At 41.4% G+C, this 17203-nt stretch overlaps 1 protein-coding gene across 3 annotated transcripts in view; it reads right to left on the minus strand.

The window, feature by feature from the left end:
• LOC109029680 (nephrin) overlaps window positions 1-17203 on the minus strand; it is a 477751-nt gene that overhangs the window by 133781 nt on the left and 326767 nt on the right. For all 3 annotated transcript variants that reach the window (XR_002008636.2, XM_019040260.2, XM_019040258.2), the window contains exon 3: window positions 2923-3061. Coding sequence is in view for 2 of the 3 variants with exons in the window: in XM_019040260.2 (XP_018895805.1) it covers window positions 2923-3061 (139 nt within the window). In the remaining variant the exon portion in view is untranslated. The remainder of the gene's footprint in view (window positions 1-2922; window positions 3062-17203) is intronic.

Genomic DNA, 17203 nt, shown 5'->3' on the forward strand with positions numbered 1-17203 from the left:
TTGCTCGGGTGGTGTTTCCCGTTCCGCGCGGATCTGTAAAAAAAAGCTGAAAATAAAACGGTCTTTGAAGGTGCGTTTGCTCGAGCGCAGCCTTGTACTTCTTGCAGGAACGGCTCAATTTTCTCGCAGCGAGCAGCCGAGTTTTATGGAGAGTTGACAACAAAGTTGAAGCTTCGGCGCTCGTAAAAAAGCATATTTATTGATCTGAAAATAAATGCCCCCCCCCCCGCCCCCCGGAATCAGGCTCTAAAAACGGCAGATTCGTCGTCGATTTGATTAAGAATCAAAGAGGTCGGATCGTAAAAACGGGCATTATCGGAGGACGTATAAAACGCGCCCACCCCCGACTCGACAACGGGAGCCTCGACCCCCGGATAAAACACCGATAAACTGGCCATTACAAATTTTATAATTTTTACACATTGTCATATCATGGCAGGCGGTGCAGAGTTTTGTAGGTATCAATGGAGCCCACCCCTGTGCCTTGTCCTTACATGGAAGTGGACACCCCCGTCGCCAGGTGGCTGAGTAAAACCATCATTTCCCGCTGAGCCCTCAGAGGAGGGTCATAATGGAGAATTTTGCTTCATCTGAGAGTGCTTAAGGTGATTCGATAGACGCCATATTTTGTGTCAGAGCGGCATGCGATATATCGCATCAATCGGTTCCATTTTTTCAGCTACTCGTCATTTTTCTCCATTTTGAGATCGCAATTCTGTTGTCAGGAGACTTAAGCACTCACTTACCAATTTTAACAAAGAAATTCAACGTCATAAAGGCGTGGTTTTTTAGAGAGAAAAATCGCATCGATTGAGTTCGATACAGATCGGTGCGAGTTTTCTCTCTGAAAAAACCACGCTTTAATACGTTGAATTTCTTTGTTAAAATTGGTCAGTGAGTGCTTAAGTCTCCTGACAACAGAATTGCGATCTCAAAATTGGAGAAAAATGACGAGTAGCTGAAAAAATGGAACCAATTGATGCGATATATCGCATGCCGCTCTGACACAAAATATGGCGTCCATCGAATCACCTTAAGAAGCTGATTACGCAGTATATAAGACAATTTCTGACATGGGAAATAGCATAAAAATAGATTTCAAAATGAAAAAGTGCACCACCTAGTGACGTCATATGGTGGCATTTTCCATTAATACACGTGGATGGAATTTAGCAGAAGGGAACCAGGAGCATTCCAATGTCGTTAAAATTGCGCCAATTTTTTACCTTGCAAATAGAAACTGATCATCTGAACAAGTTTTATCTTGATTCTCCATAAATAATAAATTTGAGACAAAAATTGATGTTGTAAAATTAATTTTTGCATAATTTCAGTAATTTTTTTTCAAATAATGTAAGTTGCACAATCTTAGCGACGTTGGAATGTTGTCGGTTCCTTTTTGCAAAATTACATGTATTTTAGCAGATTAGATAACTTTATCATGTCCTAATTGTTCAATTTATGAACAAATAAGGGTATACTTGTGTTCAGCACACCTGTTTTTTCCGGCCTGATTTACCAATGGTATCTTTTTGCCACAACATGCAAAATTTCTGGCATACGTGTGACTAAGATCTATTCTACGATCTATCAAAGTAACACAATTTTCATTATTTCAATATCAGCCGGGAATATTAGAAAATTGACAAATTAGAAGTTTCACATGTATAAAGTTTTACAAAACTTTTACGCATGAGGCTCGTTCATATTAATTTTTATCATCCCTCATAATTTAATTACATTTTTTTTTTTTAAAAAAAAGGCTGGCTTTAGGAAAAATTTTGTATTTTAAGTGTACAGCAGGAACTTACAATGATTTCTAGGAAGTAGTTTGACAATTCCGCATACGAACACTCAGCTTTACGAGGCTACTTTGCAAAAAGCACTAAAACGGACTTTGAATGGGACTCGTAAACGATCTCCTTTTGCATGCACGAAAGGTTGAAAGATGTTGCGACGAGACCTACATACACGAGGACACGCCGAGGGTGCAAGAATTTCCCTATGACTCGGCAATCCCCGTCCTCAGCCGTTTCAAATGTCCTCATCCTCATGATCTCCTTTTTTACCGTCTTGTTCAATTTGCAAATGTCTTGTTTTCTCTCATGTCTACAAGTTTATTCCCATTCTCGTCTGATCCCTTCCGAGTCCCGCTGAACCGTTGAGTGTAATGTGCTGGGCGCTCTTCATCCGGAACATGCCAGACATTGAATTTGAATATTCACATCGTGCGTAATCAGTGCCCTGACCAGTGGCCATGTTCGTGTCCACGCGTGACTTGGTTCTAGACACCCGTTTAAGTGTTTGGGAAGTGGAGGCAGATCTAATGTTGGCGAACAATGGACTCAAAGGAAGCAGATATAGCTACTAAATAGTGGGTCCTTATATGGTAACGGCATCCAGATACTATGATAAAAAAACACCTTGGATCTAGAGTCCAGACTCTTGAAAACATTGACAAGAAAAAATTACTCTTGATTCAATCTGGATTTTTGCTTAAATCAAAAGGAAATCCGCTCAAATTAAGAGGCTTGGTTCTTGATTTAAGCTTAAATCTGAGTTGAATCAAGAGTATTTTTTCTTGTCGATGTTTTTAAGAGTCTGGACTCTAGATCCAATGTGTTTTTTCTTTCCAGTGTAAGCGGCATCTAAAATACTTTGATTCAAAAAGTCTCATAAAAGTACGAGATTTTCAGATTTTTAATGAGTTAGGTAATTGATTAAATCTCGCGCTCATTCTGAAAAGGACCCTTAAAATTCAGCGTATACACGTTGGATATCATCTTTTGATTACTGAATCCTACCGATTAAAAAAATACAAATATCCACACAGCGGCCAATCTTCGGTGGTCTGTGGGATACGGTTGACAAATTAAATTTCTCTACACCTGTGGTAAGTCTAATGTTATGTCGGTTTCTTACCTGTAAAATGGTGTGGTCTGATTGTGTTTGAACCACATGATAAGGTCGATTCTATCCTCCACCGCATTATCGTAGATGGACATGTTGCATGGTAGCTTCGCGATGCCATCCAATACTGCCTCTACGCTTGATATGGGTCCTGCAACAGATGAAAAAAATATAGATGACAACTAAAATATGACGGCATTAAAGGAAACAAATATAAATCAAAGGCAATGCATTTGGGCTGACGATGAAAAATAATTTTGATTTCTCACGACCATATCTTTCAAGTGCAATTAATGCATCGATATTTTCAACCCGTTGTGAATTGTATTCCGAGGATCGGGAATAGCCGCACTGGAGCACATTTAATCTCTGACACCTTAATGGGGGCCATATTAGTTTTTTTTTTCCTGAAACAGCTCCTTTCCTAAGAAAGCCTTTTATATGTTACACGGTGATTCAGGAAAGTTGAAGACGATCCTTAACATAACATCATAAAAAGCTCGCAACTTTAAACAATCGCAAATATAATTCAACAGAAGAACTACATAAATAGCCCAATGCAAGGAGTAACAATTACTTTCCAGTGCAAAATATAAAAAAATACAGATGGAAAAAGCCAATGACTTTTATAAACTTAGCAAACCTTTACTAACAATATTCGAAAACCTGCAAAATGTTTCCTTTGTAATTTTAATTTTTTTGAGAGACAAATCACCGAGATCTCTTTCAAGGCTCTACTTCTAAAGTTATACGTTTAACTGAGTTATTGTGTACTGTTATTGCAAAGTTTATACCGAGTTTCACTCGAAATTCCTGAAAATTGTTCTTTATACAATGTTACGTCAAGGCTCTCCTTGAACATCTCTTAATCACAATTTAGACCATATGACGCCTCCTACGGAGAGGTACCCACATTTAAAACTGGAGAAAATTCAAAAAGGGGCTTGCGGCGTGTTCCACAACACATCTACATCAAAACCTATCACTGAATATATTTAGTAGAGTGGCACCCGAGGGAACAGAGCCCCCCCCCTTCCCCCGCCGAACCCCCCTCCCCCGCCCACCTCGCTCGTCGCTCATTTGGCATGCCTCAGCCCCTCGTGAATCCCCCTTGGATTGCCAGCCTGCCAATTCCTTCTTTTCTCTTATAAACGCATTACCTTTGAATTCCGATCCACACAACTCCAATTCTATTTACTTCCCACCTCCGACCCCAATTCGTTGGCCTCATGTTTATAACATTGTTACACTCGTTGGCCCCGAATGCTTAAATTATAGCAAACCGTTCCCGGCTCCAGTTTGAGGTCGAGTTTCCTCCTTCCAGCCCTCGACTTACAACTTCCTCCCCGACGCTCAATTAATATTTCCCCACGCGGAAATCCACCCCCGCCGCAGCCATCCTCCCCGTCTCGGTTTGATGGATCTCTCACTATCGGATCGGGTAATTTAGAAAGCATCGATTCGGTGGCTCTTTTCCAAGACTTGATAATTCCGCGCTGAGGAGGGTTAGACCTAATTCAATCGAAGGCGGGCATTCCGCATTTTCCGGATGCCGTTCTAGTGCTCCTTAAGCTACTTAAGGGGGGTATGGGCTTATCTTTCGGGGCCTTCCGAGGGGAGGAGGAGGAGGAGGAGGAGAAGGAGGAGGAGGAGAAGGAGGAGGAGGAGGAGGAGGAGGAGGAGGGGTCAAGCCCATCTTAAGTAGGCTTTCCCGTTATTTTTTTAGAGAGTTGGAGAAGTCAGTCCAGTCTTCCATGATTAAAGGGGAAAGGGGATGAGATGGAGATGTTATACTACGGGTGCCTTGAAAAAAGAATCTAAAAAGCGGCCAAAATTCTTTATGTAATGTTAGAGCGGCATGTAAGGAAAAACGCAGTACATATGACGGCAAACATGATGTACTTTTTCGTTTCCACGATCTGGCGTCTTCAGTTATTGTAACCCTTCTAGAAACTGCTGCTGTTCTCCAGAAATGCATTTCCGTTGCTCTCACAATATCTTGAGGCTATTAATTCTTCCATTACCAAACCTCACATCCACATTACGTCAAAAGAAGTCTCACTAAAGCGTTGTAAATCCTCCACCTATTTCCTTTCATCTCGTGTTTGAATTACAGAAAACAACAATTATAAGAATAATTTGATTTACGAGCAGAGAAAGAGGAAATTCCCGGCTTTCATAGAATCCGTTCCCAGATTTTCTCGGATATGCTTCATTCCCTGATGAATCTCCGTACTTCCGGTTTTTCTAGGTCCTAGACACCACGCCTCTGGAGGACGGGGTATTATGCCGAGATCAGAAACCCTACACTGCTATCTTGGCGACGATGGAAGCTTTTACTTTCGGGATTCCAACACTCAACTGTTGACCTACTACTAGGTAGATGTTGAACAACGTGTTGAGAATTTTGTTTCGCAAACATACCGAAGTTTGGCAAACTTATTTGGTTCATTACGTCACCCGAAGCTCATCATCCACCTAGTAGGTAGGTCAACAGCCAAAAAAAGGTTGATGCCTGTTGCTCTCTTGTGATTGTCCATAGGGATCTGTGGAGTCCCCTGAAGTGAACAGATTTCGCCAAGGGGCCAGTGGAGGGCCTCTTGTCTCTGGTATAAGGGCGGTTAGACGCACAGTGCCAGAGAGCGCCATAAAAGCGGCTCTTATGACTGTATGTATTCTCTCCCCTAGCGTATTTCTACCCTTGCCAGCAGGCTGATTGCCAAAATTGATAGACAGAACGATAGACAGAGAAAACATAGGGAGTGTAGGATCGATCCTATTCGTTGAAACGGTTGGCCTCTATAAAGTAAGGGAGAAAGTGATGGACTAGGGTTTTTCGTGGGTTGCAATGGAGATGTTGCATGTGTGAGGAATTTGCGATTTGACTATTGATCCTCATGTAAAAGTTCGCGAGAAACACGATGGTGCCACTGGTTTTCTCTGAAATTAACTCCCAAGCTCAAAAAAAGCTCTCAAGTTGAGGCCAAAATGGAGAGGAATATCCCACGCTATCCTGAGAGTCCACCTCTACATTAAGACAAACTCTCCATGCAAAGATAGGGAGCAAATACATTGACAGGGCTGCCACTTTATTTGGGGACTCCAAAACTGAAAACACGGCAACTCTGTCAATGTATTTGCTCCCTATCTTGCATGGAGTTTGTCTTGATGTAGAGGTGGACTCTCAGGGTAGGGTGGGATATCCCCTCCATTTTGGCCTCAATCTTGAGAGCTTTTTTTGAGCTTGGGAGATGATTTCAGAGAAAACCAGTGGCACCATCGTGTTTCTCGCGAACTTTAACATAAGAATCAACAGTCAAATCGCAAATTCCTCACACACGCAACATCTCCATTGGTTAGTTTATTATCCACAGTCTTCGTCCATTACAACCACCCGCTCCCTCCGATAGGATCCCTCCGTATCCCTTTTGTCTTCCTCGTCTATCGTTTTGTCTACCAATATCAACAATGAGCCTACAGCTTCGACAAATCAATGTTAGAGACGCTTTATTCCGGTCGGACTGGCGAGATGAACGCCCCGAGCGCGTCTTCGGGGGAGGGGGCGCCGGGCCCGGGAAATTCTCCAATTTCAAGGCCGCCGAACCAATAAGCCGCCCGGAGACGCCCTCCTCGCCGGGACCGGGCGTTTGTCGCCGGGTCGTTGCTCATTTTAAGTGCCCTATAAATAATGCCCGTCGTTATTATGTCTTTTAATGCAGTCTGCACATACGCGCTCCGCGCGGGCGGTGGGCTGCGTCGCGGCGTCTACGTCACGGGGCGCGCGCGGGACTCCGGCCAATAAGAACTCGAGTCCGCCCTTTCAAGACATATTATGTGTTCCGCTACCAGTTCCGAATTATATTCCTGTCTCCATCCCTCACTATCAGATCCTCCCCTGCCACATTTATCCGGCACCCGGCACCGAAGAATTTCTCTTATCCTGGTAAAGCCAGTATATTGAACGGGTTCTTCGAGGAAGGGCGTAAACACATACAGTCAAGTTTCGAGAAAAAAAACTTGATTATCTTGACAATTCTCTAAATTTCTCTCTGAAAAAATGAACCGATGTTCTATATACCATATGTAATGAGACCACGGTCGTAAGAGTAGGGCCGAAGAAACTAAGCAAAAAGTAAAAAAAAATTGAAAATTTGGTGGGAACGCCCTTCTTCCACAAAATCACCTGGTCCTGCCGGCTTTAGCTGTATTTTGTGACAGTCAAACAGCATGCGGATTCAAAAACAATATTAAACAGTTGTTTTGCAATCGCTAGCGATGCAATATTCGTCATGGGAACTTTAGCTTCTGGGATATGAAAATTTTAAGGTACAGTTCGTTTGCAGTATCTTCAGAATTGAAGGGGCTATGTAATTTTGTGTCAACATCTCTTTTTTAACATTTTTAATTTTTTTTTCTTTGCATACAAGAAAGCTGTTATTTACCAATTATTTATTTTCGTTGGATTATACATGGTTTTCGGAAGTTAACGCATTTAACTTTCAGTTTCGCTTTTTCGGCGTAAAGTATGATATTTTTACTCTACACATATGCCCGAATACGCATCATAAGTGACCTATGTGCCTCCTAAGTTGCCGTTTTTTCATTCAAATAGATGTAACTGAAATGTTCGATGTGCACTATACTACTTTCATGTCATTGCTTTATTTATTTTTGAAAAAAGAAAATACCATCATTAATTTGGGCGAACAGAGAAAATATACATCAATATTTGGGTCAACATCTCCCTGATTATATAACGGATGAATATATTAGTATTTCTGTATCAAAAAACTTAGCTTTTGTCTTCAGAGATACACTGATTCTAGTCCAAGTCAATTTGTTTTATTGAAAAGACAAAAAAAAAAAAAATAAAAAAAAAAAAAAAAAAAAACAACTGAAATGTTAGACATACTATTTTCATGTCTTTCTATTTGTATCAATAGGTACATCTTGCTTAACTTACGAACGTTGAATGCAAATAAACTTTATTGAAAAAAAGAAAATAACGTCATTAATTTGGGGAAACATGTGGCTGATTATATGAAGGAGGTATATTCCAGTATTTTTGTTTAACATATTAACTCACGAGAAAATGTTCGTACATTTATCATCTAGTATTAATTATTTTTTGATGATTGGTCTAAAACATTCAATACAACCATTAAAAATTAACTCCCATCGCCGGGTATCGAACTCCCGATCACCTATTGCCCGCACCTTAACAAAAAAATGGGGCGCCTCAGTCAACTAGGCTACCACAGATCCACGGCTGACGAGAAAAAATAGCATTTAAAAGACTCGGACGATGGGCGGGACTTATCACAAGAGTTGTCCTTGAGCGATTCGCGTCTTCGATATGAGAGAAACGAGCTAAGCGCCTTTCTCTGTGAGACATTGTTTACCTATGCTATCATGTGTCTCGAGGTTCATCCAGCATGCATTCCGATCGCGGCAGTAAGCTGAGGCGATATTTCTGTATTCATGGATTAAATCAATCAATCGAGTTCTGATTTTGGCTCATATATCCGTAACGAGTCCTCCAGAACAATTTTCCACCTTGTACGATGGTTATTATTTCTTTACTTCTATTTTTCAAATTTGAGGTGGGATAATGGCGGCTTCTCAAGAGCAACGAGGTAGGCGATCTTTTGCACCAACGAACAGAAAACTGATGGCGAAAAATAACCAATCGGAACCTCCCAAAAAAAAGAATTTGCCTAAAAACGGAACTTCGTGGTTCTGCGCAGATTTACCAGTCAGACACGACATCTCAAGGTGGAAAAAAACTCGCTGAAAGCGAATTTTAGCAATCAACACAACTTGACGTAGAGACATGATTGGCTAAAAAATACAACGGTTTTTGATACATCGGAAAATCAACCAAAAATCGGAGACTGGGCGAAACGCTCAAGGTCGCAGAGGTATAGGGAATCCCATAGCGAAAGCAACGGAACGATTCTAATATCATGGGGAACTCCGTTCCCATGACAAAACCATGGCTTGTGCTCTTATTCATGGTTTTGATCATTAGGTAGCACCCTGCACAGGAGAGAGAGAGAGAGAGAGAGGCAGCTAGAAATTGACGCCCTTTTCAAACAGGTATTCAAATGTTAAAAAAGAGGTTTAAAAATCGATTTTTGTAGAATCGATCGGTCGTAAGATGCGTCCACTCTCAAGGATAAGTATTCTGTCAAAAACCAAATCTCGAAAACTCGAAGAAAATAACATCAGCAACAAGAATCGAATAGTTCAATGGGCGCAAAAGTTTTACTAGCTCGCACGGGAAAACGGTTAAAGGATACATCTAATTTTATTAGCGTCCCATACCTGTTCTATGCTATGGAAGTATAGAGGGTTGGAAAGGCTGTGTAACGGATTTTGACCAGCTCATTTTAAGTTTCTGACACAATCTCATTTTCCGAGCAGGCGGATTCTCCGATAAAATAAGCGTCATTATTGTCTCTATGATTGATAGTTTTCTCGAGGAGATCATAAAAAAAACCCGATTCTGTAAGATTAAAGGGTTCTTAATTCCGTTCGGCTTTTGAGTGTAACTGAAATAACTATGGCAACACTGTATGAATTAGAGACACTAATTCATTTTTATGACCAAAATTTAACTTGAGACATGTGAAGGTATTCTCATAATGCAGGGTTCAGAGCAGATTTGGGAGCGAAGAACAACGATCAATATGAAACGGTGGTATAAATGAACTATCCAATCGTTTTACAGCAAAGAGATAAATAATAAAATACTCGTATACCCTTAACTGAATTATAGGCTTTTATTGGTAAGCGGAGGGCATGAATTTCTTGGTAACATTACTATCTATGAAAGAAATGTTCCCCAAATTTAACTGAGCGCTGATGATTCGTCGAATATTGGCACATCGGCTCCGCAAGTTTTCCCTCAATCAATTTCTGTCCATCCTGCGTAACACCCCGCTGCGCTGATATTTTGACAACTTCTTCGCTCATACTTTCAAATTAAAACCTTCTTCTTTTACGTCAATACTCATGTCCGACAGGTTTTATTGGACTCCGAAGAAAACGTATTGTCTGAATCAACGGGAAAACAATTCGATGCTAGCCACCCGTTTATTTTCACCCTTAAATCTTCGGAACCGTAAAAACGAAAATAATTTCCACGCTCTTCTGAACCAAAAACGTTTAAAATATATGCATGTATTCGTACTCTGGTGAAGAAAAAAAGAGAGGAATCTTTCATACAATATTTACTTGCTATCAGTATCTTCACTTTGTACCCTTTAAGCTGTAATGCGTACGCAGGTAAACATTTCCGTGTTTAGCGTTACTCTGTTACTTTTCTTTGCGTCAGATTGACCCAAAGGACTTGGTTGCTCAACATAATTTTGTGTTAAATCGACGCAAACCGCAGGTTACTCTGAGACAACGAATCATGAGGAAAGTGACCTGCCGAACTCATATACAGGGTTATTCAAAAGTCACGCACCACTGGCCATAACTTTAGTTCTAATTATGATATCGACTTGCGGTTTAAGACGTTTTTCCTCAAATGGAGAGGGGAAACTTTTTAGGTACTTTCCAGTTTTTGATCCCCTAGGGGGAAGGGAGGCGGGGGGCAACTCAAAAATTTCATATGACCACCCCCCTCATGGCCAGTGGTGCGTGACTTTTGAATAACCCTGTATATTCTTGTTTTCCTCGATCCCGTACCCGGAGATTGCACCTTGCGAGTGGCTATCGCATTGGATCACCATTAATGCGGTCCAGGTTCGGTCCTGGCAGCTGATGCCTAATTTATAACGACATAACAGATTTTCAACACGAAGATTTGGTCACTTCAACCCAAAGGTACGGTCGATTTGGCACAGGGAAAACTAACAAAAGAAAAAAAATTACCAACAACTTGTGTTAATTTGTGTATGATCTCCTACATTGAAATTTGGGTTATTTTTGCTTATTTTGGTTATTTCCGTTGCGCAAATCGTGTTCTACGTGAATTTTGAAGTGAAAACATATGGACGTATTTCTGCCAAACGGAACTGTGTGCATTAGGACATGAGCCCTGAGACCCATAAGGATATGTGCATCACGGGCTCACGTCATAATGCACATAGTGCCGTTTGGCAGAAATACGTCCATATATCAGAATGCTTGAATTTGACCCTTGTCCAGTCGTCCATTGAATTTTTTCCGTACTGAATGACACTGCTTAGAGACACGTTCGAGTATTAAGTAACGCAATTTCCCAAATGTTTGATCCCATGCCCATCTCTTTCCCTTAGGACGCACCATAACGCAGCCCTACTACACCCCCCTTTTAAATTACGTAACGCCGACCTGAACCCTCTCCCCTCCACCCATTTTCGAAAAGATTCATCAGGGAAGGCGGGATTTTAATTTGTTTGCAAATTTTTCTCTAAAGCCAAACTGCGCGGCCCGCGCAGTTTTCAGTGATCAACACTCAACACAGCGGCACCGATGTGCCACTTGCAGGCCCCCATTTGCTGTCTGTACAGTCGGCTAACGTTCTTTCTCCCCTCTCGACTCGGATTTGTTACGTAACGCTAGAATTGACCCCCCCCCCCCCCCTAAGTGTGTTGCGCAATACTCGAACGGCCTCGAACTTGTGTTAATTCGTGTTTTATTTCCCTATTGAAATTTTGGTTACTTTTTCTTACTATGCAGTTATTTCCGTAGCGCGAATCGTGTTCTACGTGAATTTTGAAGTAAAAACAAATATCAGAATGCTTGAACTTGAACTTTGTCTAGTCGTCCATTGGACTTTTGCATTGCTGAATGACACTGCTTAGTGCAGGGTCTCTAAAATATATTGTCTTGGGGGGTGCAAGGGGGGGGGGGGGAGGATTGGGAACTTGCGGAACACGACAACGGCAACGGCGGTGAAGCAGAAGGCACGGACAATTGATCAGCGGTAAGGATAGCGGTGCGCGTTAGTTAAGAAAACCGCTCGATCCCGTCACGGGTCGCCGGGTGACGGGCTCCGACGCGACGCAGTGAATCAAGAAACAGATAATAATTGTGTTAGTCGAGTTAGCCGAGTATAAGTACATAACTGTTAAAATACGGAATTCAGTTTACAACTCGGTGCGACTGCCTTCGCGAGCTGAATTTTAAATTCGTCATTCGGGGCCCGAGCGGGGGGCGATGGGGTGCCCTTTGCTCTCTCCAGCCCCCCCCCCCCGTGCCCCCGCTCGTCCCCTGCCCCTTAACCTAGTTCCAGGTCCCCGCTCTAGACTCCCCGATTGCCATTAACAATAGCGGCGTCAATAGCTAATGGAATTCATTAGACCGTTCCGCAGTTCGTCGCTCCTGTGGCGTAAGGACGTAACTGCGATTTGAGGTGAGCCCTGTTGTTCGTATGTCACCATGCTCTCCAAGGCTCAATCGGGAATGGGGATACGGCCTTCCGACAGAGGTGCGACGAGTTGTGCTGTCTTCTCGTCCGCAGCCAAGCTAACCTAACCGACGTCTTATCCGTATAATTTCCACCACGATAACGGGCCGATCCCTTCCATTCTCACCCGATATCCTCACATAATTGTGCACTGAGGAAAAAAGTTTGGTTATACGGACTGTACTGCCGTGCTAAGGAGGAGCGCCGTATAAACATTCGAGAGTTGCCAAATTTACATCGATAAAATTTTTATTTTTGAGGAAAGTTATGAATATTTTTCCTTTAAATTTTTAGAAGCTTTGGGAGAAATTGTGGACGAAATTATCTGAAAAATTGGGAGGAAATTGTTCACAAGTTTACCAGAAAATTAGCGTTTTATGAAAGGAAATTTGGCAACGCCTGAAGGTCCATACGGCGTTTTTCCTTAGCATGGCAGTGTAGTGCGGTTTTATACCGCCGCGCTCTGAGCAAACCGCGTTTCCCAATTTTACATTTTGAAAGTCTTCTTTCGGGCATGTTGAACTTCGGAAAAGACAGTTTTGGCAAGTGCTCAATAGGAACAAACGTTGTGTGTCAAGAAAGGAAATGGAGCACAACGGAAACTTTTTGTTTAAATTATCTTTGTCCACCGCATGTCGTGTCAACTACTAGTTTCATTCGATAAAAGTTTAAGAGACTGTGATTTCCACGTTGGATAGGTCGCGAGATACGGAGCTGGATGCAGAAAACGATTTAGCAACGGACCAAACAAGTGATACGACTACTTTAACTCCTGGAAATATTTGTAGTATACCTGAATGATTGAAGGCGCTTCGACCGGTTGTGAATCGAACGGCTGGCAAAGCGCTACACTCGCACGAAGAGATTTCGCACGTGGTACGAATACATGTCCTTTTGCCACAGTATTTGCCGTACTTTCCACGCACCAACGGCAACGCATACTCTGATTTACTTCAGGAACTCAGTGTTTTATTGAAAATCATAGAAAACGAATTTTTAGAAAATATTGCATTTTGATAGAAGTTAAGATTGAAAATAAAGAAATTCATAGCGAGAGTGATAATTATCAAACTTAAGCACGTACAAGCTATACCTATACTGGCCGTTTTGAATGGACGACGAAATACAAACCCACTTACATGCGTCGAACCAAATATTATATACTACCGAAATTCTGAAACTCTTCACCTCTCTTAATTTAAAAATCTAAATTTTCGTATATACTCCCATATTCAAAATTATCTGTAAAGAAGTTAATAGCCTGTGACGCTGAATGTCTTAAAATATACTAACTAACTAACTTGAAGCATAGTCAAAATATCATAATTGCCTGTCTATTAAGCGAGAGCTCAAACTTAGTGATAAAAGTAGAATGCCTCCATAAATATAAGGAGAACAGTCAACTACTATGAATGGATATTAAACTTACGTAAATATAAGTTGGCCAAAAACGAGGAGTTCGCATCACCTTATTCGGTAAGGTTACCACTTTAAACCAAATGATTCATTCCTTATGATGCGTGAGAAGTAAAACCTGACTAAAGCTGAGGCTTACACTGCGGAACGTACATTTTCCCTCGCGCGAACATTTTTCATTTCGCCTTCACTTTTGATAAGAATTCATACAGCGTTTGGCCGTAACTTTTATAGGCCCGTTGAGACACTGGATTAACCAGGAGAGTCAAAATTAATTCTGAACGAACGAGAGAAAAAGAGAGAACGAGAAATGAGGGAGAGGGGGGTTCGAAGAGACGTAAAAAAGGGGTTGGCAATTTTCGACCTAACGAAGGGGGTCGATAAATTTTAGAGACCCCACACAAGCAATCTAAGCAATGTTATGAAGCAAGAGCTAAGTTTGGAGGTCAAATTTACTTTTCGCCTAATTTTGAATGATGCGCAACTTGTTGAGCAAAATATCAAATAAAATTCCCCTCTTGATAACTGATGAATGTTGGGGTGGACACTTCGTTAGACGAGTTTTTGCAAATCAGATTACGATTGCTAAACCAATAGGTCAGTTGCGCTGGTCACAGAGTCGTGTTCTGATGCTTGATTCTTGTAGGTAAGCTGAAAAGAATAAGATCTGTACAACAGCAACTATATCTACTTTTAATATGATCCGAGATATCGCGCTTGGAAAAATTCAGTTTAAGACGACATCCACCGCGGTAGAAACACTCTTCATTTCTTCCACCTTGTTTTTATCCGAGTTTTACGTTGAGTAGCCAGTACAAATGCGAGTCTAACTGACTGATCAAACCAAGGTGGAAGAAACCAAAGGTGTCACTACCACGGTGGATGACGTCTCAGATCGAATTTTTTAAAGTGCTATATCTTGGTTAGCCGTGAACGTAAAATTTGCTGTTTGGGCAGATTTAATTTCTTTTAGCTAATCTGTATCAATGAGGCATCAAAATTGATTCTAAAATGAATTGCTAATTTAACAATTCAATTGCTAAGAAAAAAGTGACTGCAATGTTTTTTTTAAAAAAAAATACAATTTACAACAGCGACATGGACAATTTAACCATTGGAGTGGTTGAAGTAGCATTTTTGGGTTGTTAGATTAGCATGTTTTTTGTTGTAAAATCTACATTGAAACATTGCAGTCACTTCTTTAAACTACAAAATTGATAAATCGGCAATTAAAGTTTTTCCTTGTCAGACCAGCGCAACTGTTAAACTGTTTGGTCTTCATTCATCTTCAGGCGAATCTGAGCGTTGTCTTCCGAAAGTAACTTTTACACTACAAGTACAGGTAGGGTAGCAGTGCAAGGGTCTGTAAAATATACTGTCTCTGATAGCGCGACGAGACCGGCGCGACTGAAAATTGATTTAAAAGCAAAAGTGGCGAGTCGAGAAAGTTAATCGAGGGGGTTTAAAGGTCGAAAGCGTTAATTTCGTTTTTGACCCGGGTCGGGTTTGCGGGGAGCCGGGCCGAATATGAACTTTGTATCATAAAGTTGAAGAAACGGCCCAGGAAGAGGAAGATAAAGTCGGGGATGCGCCGTGGCCGCCGCCGCCGGCAGGGAAAGTGGTAAAGACTTCAAGGGGATTATGCTCGCGGGGGAGGGGACAACAAGGGTATTCCGCACACATGAGTTGCCTTATGAGTTATTGCTCTCTGCTCTTTAATCCTCGTTGCCTAACCTCTAGGGAACAGGCCTATTTCCCGCCGTGGCGGATCCAAAGACATCTTAAGGAGGGGCTATTCGGTGGTGCGGATGGGGGGGGGGAAGGTTGGGAGATACTCACAGGGGATAGGGGAGTTCGGGGTTCGAACATTTTCCAAAAAGAACCCCCACCCGGATGAATTTTCAGCATTTATGGCAAATGATTTGTGAGATATTTCAGTTTTCAACATGGACTAATTTTTACCTCTCTGTGGGTTTTCTGGATCAATTACATTTTTGACTCTGGGGTTAATGCATAAGGAAATAATAGCAAGGTTTGACTTAAAAAAATTGTAATAAATTAAGTGGCAACCTTTCAAAATATAGCGGAAGTGGGACCTTCTCCTCGAAGACAAAATAAAATGACAAAGTACAATACATTTGACAAACTTTGATAATCATTTGCACTATACGATTCAGATTAAGAAACTGCGATTTCTGGATCATACATAAAATCTTCAATTTGCATAGGGAAACTAACGGCACATACGCTGTTTCTGAAATGAGTCAAGGATAGTAGTTTCTCATTGCAAATGTCGTCCATTTGTGATCTGAGAGGATCAATTTTGAAGATTAAACAATTCTTTTCCGATGTTTGTCATACTTTTTCCGCCTAATATCAGCAAAAGAAAAACTTCATAATTAAAAAATTGAAAATGTCTATGATTTTACCACCATATTTTTCCACTTTTTGTTTTATTTTTCTTTGCATGATATCTGAAAAATAACTTCATGCTTGAAAAATTAAAATATGTATGATTTCAGGCGATGAAGCATATTTCGCCACTTTTTGTTTTACTTTTCTCCGCATAATATCAGAGAAAAAACTTCATGATTAGAAAATTGAAAATATGTGTGATTCTTAATAACGTTGCCTTTTTCAATGGACATACACTGGAAAAAAACACATAGGATCTAGAGTCCAGACTCTTAAAAAAATCGACAAGAAAAAATACTCTTGATTCAATCAGATTTAAGCTTAAATCAAGAACCAAGGCTCTTAATTCGAGCGGATTTCCTTTTGATTTAAGATTAAATCTGATTGAATCAAGAGTCCTTTTTCTTGTCAATGTTTTCAAGAGTTGGGACTCTAGATCCAATGTGTTTTTTTTTTCCAGTGTATAACTCTTAACGTTGCATTTTTCAATGAACATACACTCCCTATGTGAGCACTCTACCCTTATGAAGCGGCAACGGAGGGAAGCTGGTTTGATTTATGCTGGAAACCAACCAGCAAGAGGCATCCTAGCACCCGCGTCTTAATTTATACTACTTTATCTCGTCCGAATGATTCCCGTGTCCCTTCCGCCATCTCGGACTCCTGACCTGGCTCCGAAAGCGGACTTGCCAACCCTGACAATTTTCCCGCCCCGCTCTCTACCTACACACCTGCCTCGCACCCCCGTTTAAAATAATGTAAATCAGAGACAAGAGCCCCGGCCCGGGCGGAGCGAAATTATTCACGAACCCGCGGAACTGCACCACTAGTCGATCACAAACGAGGACCCCCGAAAGCAGCGAAAGCCCCGAAAGTGCGGTTAAAAAACCTACACAATTCGGCCCCGCGAGACTGGCAACTCTACGAGTCCCCAGCGGGGACGAACCCGTGGACCGACCTTTCACGCTGTTGCCGGGTTTCTACTTAAAATCATTGTAATGTGCACTGGAAAAAAAAACACATTGGATCTGGAGTCCGAGCTCGTAAAAACATCGACAA

The sequence above is a fragment of the Bemisia tabaci genome, chromosome 2 (genome assembly GCF_918797505.1).
Source record: "Bemisia tabaci chromosome 2, PGI_BMITA_v3".
Taxonomy (NCBI): Eukaryota; Metazoa; Arthropoda; class Insecta; order Hemiptera; family Aleyrodidae; genus Bemisia; species Bemisia tabaci.